At 45.6% G+C, this 6,670-nt stretch overlaps 1 protein-coding gene across 1 annotated transcript; it reads left to right on the top strand.

Moving 5' to 3' along the window:
- The first annotated feature begins 391 nt into the window (after positions 1–391).
- On the top strand, positions 392–676 carry LOC123057646 (Bowman-Birk type wound-induced proteinase inhibitor WIP1-like). Its single transcript, XM_044480569.1, has one exon. The coding sequence runs from the start codon at positions 392–394 to the stop codon at positions 674–676; it is 285 nt and encodes a 94-aa protein (XP_044336504.1).
- Positions 677–6,670: the final 5,994 nt, after the last annotated feature.

Raw genomic sequence — 6,670 nt, 5'->3', positions numbered from 1 at the left:
TATTATTTTTAACAGGAAAAAAATATCAACTTTTTGCAGGTTATACAGAGAGCCACTGTTTGGATCCGTACGTGGTCGTTACTCACGCGTGCGGATTCGAGGGAGTTTTTGGATATTGGGTGCAACCGGTGGGAGATGGTAGCACGGGTTATCTACAATCAGTATGGATGGCGATCCAATAATACAGTAGGTGTTTAGTTATCTTGGCCTATTTTTCACTGGTTATGGTAGTTCTCTTTATACTAGTTTGTTTCATACTCCTTCTGTGAACTTTTTTGAACTTGAGACTTTGTTTTGAAACTTCAGATCAATAAAATGGCTGCATGCATCATTTCGATGCAGAGGCTGGGGAAAATCCTTATTTTCGAAAAAAATTTCGTTTGAAGCAGCTATGAAAAGCAGCACGCTGATGGCGATCATGGTTCTCCAGGCCGCTCTGGTCATGGGGATCTTCCCAGGGATGTGCAACAGTGATGTACACGCAACATCCCTAGGCGAGAGCCAAGTGATCGACATCAACCCGGGTAGGCTGGGGAGCTGCGCCAACTGCAACTTCTCCTTCTCAGGTCTCTACACCTGCAAGAGTTGCGCTGTCGTGAAGAAGTACCCTGTCATGGAGTTCAGGTGCACTGACACCTTCCTCGGCGTGTGTGAACCCCCACGCAAGAAGAACTGATGGAGCTAGCTCCACTCTGATTTGTCATTTCTGCTCGTGAATACAAAAATGTTTTGTAGGACATGATGAATAAACTAGCTGACAGTGCCACTTGTACTGCATTGTCTACTGCTCATTTGTAATTATACACCTGTTTTTTTTTGTTAGAAGTTCCAAAGTTTGCAGGAGCATCTTTGTAAGGTCATGTGAGATTGGATAAAACTGTAAAACAAAAGGTGAGAAAACTGCTATACAAGCCTTGGACAGATAGACGATGCTTTTAGGCCGGCCGATAGCGGTGACATGCCCGACATACTGGCAAGAAACAACACGAGCTCAGCCAAACTTTTAGGTTGAATAACACTGGAACGGTGCGCACGGTTCATCTTTTTTTTCTTTAGAAAAGGAGGATGACTCCCGGCCTCTGCATCTGAACGATGCATACGACCACTTTATTAATTATTCTCACAAGGCCTTACAAAGTCATACAACAGTAAGACTAAATCCACCGTCTAAGCAACAATTGTCGTTACACCTATCCAATTGATGAAGGGGCGCTGATAGCCTGAGCCTAATACCAAACAGACATTGCAGCCAGACCTAACATCTAAGACCTGAGGACAAAACCAGGACGCCTGCCGGGTATGTGCACCCACCAGTCCGGCGTGCTCCTCAACCAGGACGCCTGTCGGGTATGAGGCCGTCGCAGCCACTTGCCACCAATCCATCTTCAAAGCTGTACTGCTGCATCTACCTTGCACGGTCTAGCTACCGTCGACGCCACCACGACGCCAGACATCTTCCTCCTCCACCAGTCCGGCGTGCTCCTCAACCAGGAGGCGCGGTTCATCTTAGTTTTATCAACTTTTGAAGGGTAACATCCAAATGTCTAGAAATATTTGATGGTCATGTTCAGGACAAAGCATGTTCAACACTAAAGTAAGCTTACAACTTTTCAAGCCTAGGCAAGGATAGTTTGCCGAATCAATCAACATTTCAGATAATTATGTACCACTACCAAGTTCATTGAACTTCTGAACCATTGCATACACACAGGCTTCAAGCCAAACCGCCTGAAGGTAGCAAAGTTAACAACCTGTTTGTTTGCCCAGCAATGAAAGATTGTGTCCATGTTCCACTGGCAGGTTAATAGCTCTGGAAAACATGCTTTGATATGTTTTTCAAAGATGAGGGAAAGCCTTGCAGCATAAATTGGAAACCAAATTAATGCCTGTAATCATTTGACCCAAGTAGTAGGCTTGCACATTCACTCAAACCAAATGAGTTTAAGCACATCTTTTTCTTTAATATTTATACGCTTGCTAAGCTACCACCCAACAAGGCCATGCAAGTTTATTGTGCAATAGTCCCTCCGTTTCTAAATATAAGATCTTTTAGAGATTTCAATAAAGACTACATGCGAATATATATAGACATATTTTAGAGTATAGATTCACCCATTTTGCTCTGTATGCAGTCCGCATTGAAATCTCTAAAAAGCATTATATTTAGGAATATGGAGGGAGTAGTTTTCATCCAGCAGCATAATAGGTATCTGATTTATCAGCAACAATTCATTTAGTTTACTTACCTTTGGCCTATGAGCATATTGACTCGAGTCGAGAGGGAACAGACGCGAGGTAGGAGACAGTAGGATTTTGTGGTGCATTCAACCTGCGCCATGTTTGCTTTGTTCCTTTTATTCACGAATAACAAACTGGCTGCCCATGATACGTTGATCCCACGCCATCCCACGGACTGATTGTGGCCAGGAACAAACAAAACAGAAGAAGGTAAAACCCCGGACCTATTCTGCTGCTCCACGAACACAGCATGCCTCTGGCCATTATTCAGAATATTCAGATTAATCAGATTAAGGAAAACAACCTGACAGGTTCAGGCACAACAAAGGTTAACAACAACAATACACAGATGGGTGTCCTCTCCAATGTGCAAGCAGTTACTTAGTACAGAAGTAGGAATGGACACACCCATGTTAGACAGGGACCGGTCAAATTTCCGTCTTCCATGACAATCAAAGCCCAAAGATTGGGTATGACAATCTCGACATACACTATTCCCTTCACTGAAAGAAAGTCCACACCTTCGTTAATAAGCTACTGATTTTTTGGTGTACAAGGACATCGACAATATCCACACTACAGTATAGTTCATACCAATCTCTTCATCAATCACAGCCAATTATTTCAATACAAATAGTCAACCTCACTAAGAGCACTAATCTTTCACTGATGGCGTGTCCATCATATTTTGCATGCAAAAGCTGAAAAATATGCAAGTGACCTTCTTGGAAAGGGTATATGTAGTTTCATAAGATTACAAAGGGAAGAACGGAAGCAGTTGCATTTTATCTGACAGGTTTAAGATGGACTGGTCCGAACACTAAATCAAATTATATTGGTTGGTTTATTATTGTGTCAGCTATCTTTTGTTTTAGTAGCTGCACGGCTGTAGGATAATTGCTCGAGGTATCATAATGTAGCTCTGAACCGACACTAATTTTCTTGGTCGAGGCATAATAATCTAGAGGGCAGAACAAGCATTTATACATTGTAACTGAAAGTCAGCCCTAAAGAATTTGCATTGCCAACATTGTTGCTATGTTGCAACGAACTTGTCTAATGACAATAAGGCCTAGCGGAGAAGAGACAGGAGTTTCGATATCCATGTTCATGTTAATTTCTGGTAACTCAGCTCCAGTCATAAAGAAAGACCACACATCAACCAGAAGCACATGCACCCTATACTTGTTGAGGAATAAACACATTGTTTCACCACAATAAAACTCAATAAAACACATGCAATAGAGTTGATAATCTGTAGGCAAGTTATAAATCATCAAGATTGCTAATACAAATACTTACTACTGATTTCTCTGTAGTTTTCCTGCTAGCTCCCCGTCTTCATCAGCTTCTCCACTACTTGAGGTAGTCGGACAAGGCACACTGAACATAAGTTGGTTCAAGACCCATCATCTTTTCAGCAGAACACTGCTCGACCGCTTCTAGTGTTCCCTCTCTGATATTAATGGCAAGCATCCATGCAACCCGGTGACGGATGTCTAGTCTAGCCATGATGTAGACAATATCGTCGTCACACAAGCTCAGAGTGGGCCCACCGTGAACCACATTGTCCCAACTCAACCTCTTGTCACCCGATACCTTAGGGTAACTTAAACCTGTGAGAGGCACGTTGTCGGCCTTGAGAGTGAAGCTCTTGTGCCACTTCTTTGAGCAAATCCCCCTGTTCCATGTGGTGACCGTCCAACCTTGGCCAATGACCCCTTTCTCATTGTGGGTATGGCTACATCGACAAGATTTCAATTCGACGAACCTGATCACGCCATTACTTATAACGACATCGCGGAACGGCCGTGCGTAGATATTGTCAACTCCCATTCCGAACCGCGACATGAGATCGCAAGAGATCGGAACGGGCCATTGGATGAAACGCATGACCGGATAGTGGTCGAGCACGTTGCATAGAAGAATGCCATGCCAATGATTGACCCAGCCGAGTGTTTCCCTACCGGCGAAGATCACGCGGGTGCCTTCGTCCCGCATTATTACCTCGTGATTGTGGTGCTTGGTGTCAATGGCGATGCTGGCCACCTCGGTGTGCCATGGCCACCCAGAGATATCGGAGCGATACACGTTGAGGATGTACTTGTACTTCTTGCTGGTAGAGTCGGTGTAGTACGGGACATTGGTGTATTGTGGGAAGACCACGGCGTGGCCTATGTTGTAAGGATCGCCGCAGCCGAGGGGCACAACACCGGCCAGCGTGACATAGTCGGGATAACGGTTGTGGCCGGGGGCGCGGACAAGCCGGAGAGTAGGAGCCCCTGGACCTGCCCTGTAGACGAAGAAATCGTTGTACTCCTTGCGCGTGGAGCTGTCGGTGAATGGAATGACGAGAAGGACAAACACATCCGCCGAGCTTAGAACCATGGGATCTCCGGCGCAGTGGCTCTCCACCAGGCCGGGGCAGTGGACGAAGCAGTGAGAGACGCCGGGCGGGTCGGCGAGCTCGAAAGTCACCTTGATGTCGCTCTTTTGGCTTGTAACAGCGCGGGCGGTGGTCACATTGTCGTGGTCGCCGATGTGGCACTTTGAGTCGGTGAGTAGCCAAGGTCGATGGGTCGAGCGCCAGGATGCGGCGGCGGCGGCAGCAGGAAGGCCTGACATGGCGGCGTGCAGAACGTAAGGCGGGCGGGCGGCAGCGGCGATTGGAATTTGCGGTTGTATTAGCGACGATGCGTTTGGTTCCTGACAATTGACTTATGGTATCGTCCTCGACCCTAGTATAATCGGAATAGGGCGGTGAGACTCCGGTCTGTTTCCTTGTCGTGTTTTAGTTGTAATACAATCGGAACTGGTTACTATTATTTTAGTGAGAGTCATGTTCGGAGTCAGGCTGACCAACGTTCTCGTGTGTGCGTGATTCAGGACAGCATGTAGCCACGTACTAATCCGTTTGTTGATTGTTGGGCTGTGAACCAAGGCCCTTCCCAGTGCTCCACGGTATACAGGTGTTAAGGGTGCCACATAGACAGAAAAATGATGTGGCAAAACAATTAAAGAGAAGAGAGAGCATTATGGTGGCCTCAATAAAAACCAATGCTAAGCACGTGAAACTAGGCAAAAAGACTACCAACCAATACATGAAGGAGTTTTATTACTAAACAATTAAATAGAGGAGGCTTAGCTACAAAATCTAAGCACCGACGCATTGGAGACATTAGTTGCTAAGCATTTTAATGCACTTAGCACCCCACTTTAGCACCAATGCATTGGGAGAGGTCTAAGAAAAATGAAGGCCCAATACCTTTTTTGCCCGGGTTTAGCCCTTTATTTAATCTGTCTATCGCTGCTGCTAGGAATCAGCGAGCCCGGGCAAGTGCCCAGGGTCACTGGGCGGTGGCTCCGCCACTGATTCAGGTGGACCCCGCGTGCAAGTTCTCGTAGTCTTCCTCAAGACACCACATACGTGAAGAAGATTTTTGTAAGGACTCTCATCAGCAAGACCATCTCCCTCAAGGTCGATTCATCAGACACCACATATATTGTCAACGCATAGCTAGATCTAAGATCAGCAGCTCCTCACCTTTTATTTTTTATGAAAAAACTTTTAATCTATTTATCTTCAATCATAGTAGTACAACAAACACTACAAATAATAAAAATTATATCCAGATCCGTAGACCACCTAGCAATGACTACAAGCACTAAAGCGAGTTGAAAGCGCGCCGCTCAACGGCGATTCTATGTGTAAACTGTAGGGTCAGCCGACCCTACAACTTTTTTGAAAAATAGCTTAGAATTACTGTTCATTGTGAAGAAAAAAAAACTAAAAAATACATCAACCCCACAGATTTATGAGGATGGCGCCGCGGTCATCGCCTCTCCTTCGCAGGAGCTTGACGATGGCTGCGTGTTGGCCGATTATGGCATCCACAGTGGATCCACTCTTTGTCTCCGCCCTCATTAGCTCCATGAGAAGATGCTGATCCATGTGGTCGAGACATTAACGGGCAGGGCCATGAACCACTTGCGGTCATGAACATACATACTAGTAGTACCACTTATGTTGTACTTTGTTAACCCACCCAATTGGACAAATAAAAATGTCCCAATACTACAAGAATTGCAGTTCTGCTGCATAATCCATGCGCCACGCCACACGAAAACAATGATAACTGTTGCTTGCCTGGTTACGGAGCTTGCACCAGTCAATTATACTTCTACTTGCGATTTTGACCAAGTCTTTGTTGCGTCACACAAGTTGTGGGACCCACCGAGATGATGTGCCGTCCATGTGGCACCAAACCCAGCTTAAGGCTTACCACGGTCGGAAATCGACCAGTTTCAACATTACTTTTTTTAGGGGGGGGGGGGGGTGCGGGTTAATTTGCATGGTTTTAGAGTTCAGGATTGTAATCGATCTTTTCGGTAGGTTCAGGGGTAATATGCACTCACTCAGGAGATATAGACC

The sequence above is a fragment of the Triticum aestivum genome, chromosome 3A, assembly GCF_018294505.1.
Source record: "Triticum aestivum cultivar Chinese Spring chromosome 3A, IWGSC CS RefSeq v2.1, whole genome shotgun sequence".
Lineage (NCBI taxonomy): Eukaryota > Viridiplantae > Streptophyta > Magnoliopsida > Poales > Poaceae > Triticum > Triticum aestivum.
This window is presented reverse-complemented; position numbering and strand designations above follow the sequence as displayed.

Excerpts from the sequence above, each read along its gene's own strand:
- LOC123057646 (XM_044480569.1), top strand. The coding sequence starts at position 392 with ATGAAAAGCAGCACGCTGATGGCGATCATGGTTCTCCAGGCCGCTCTG.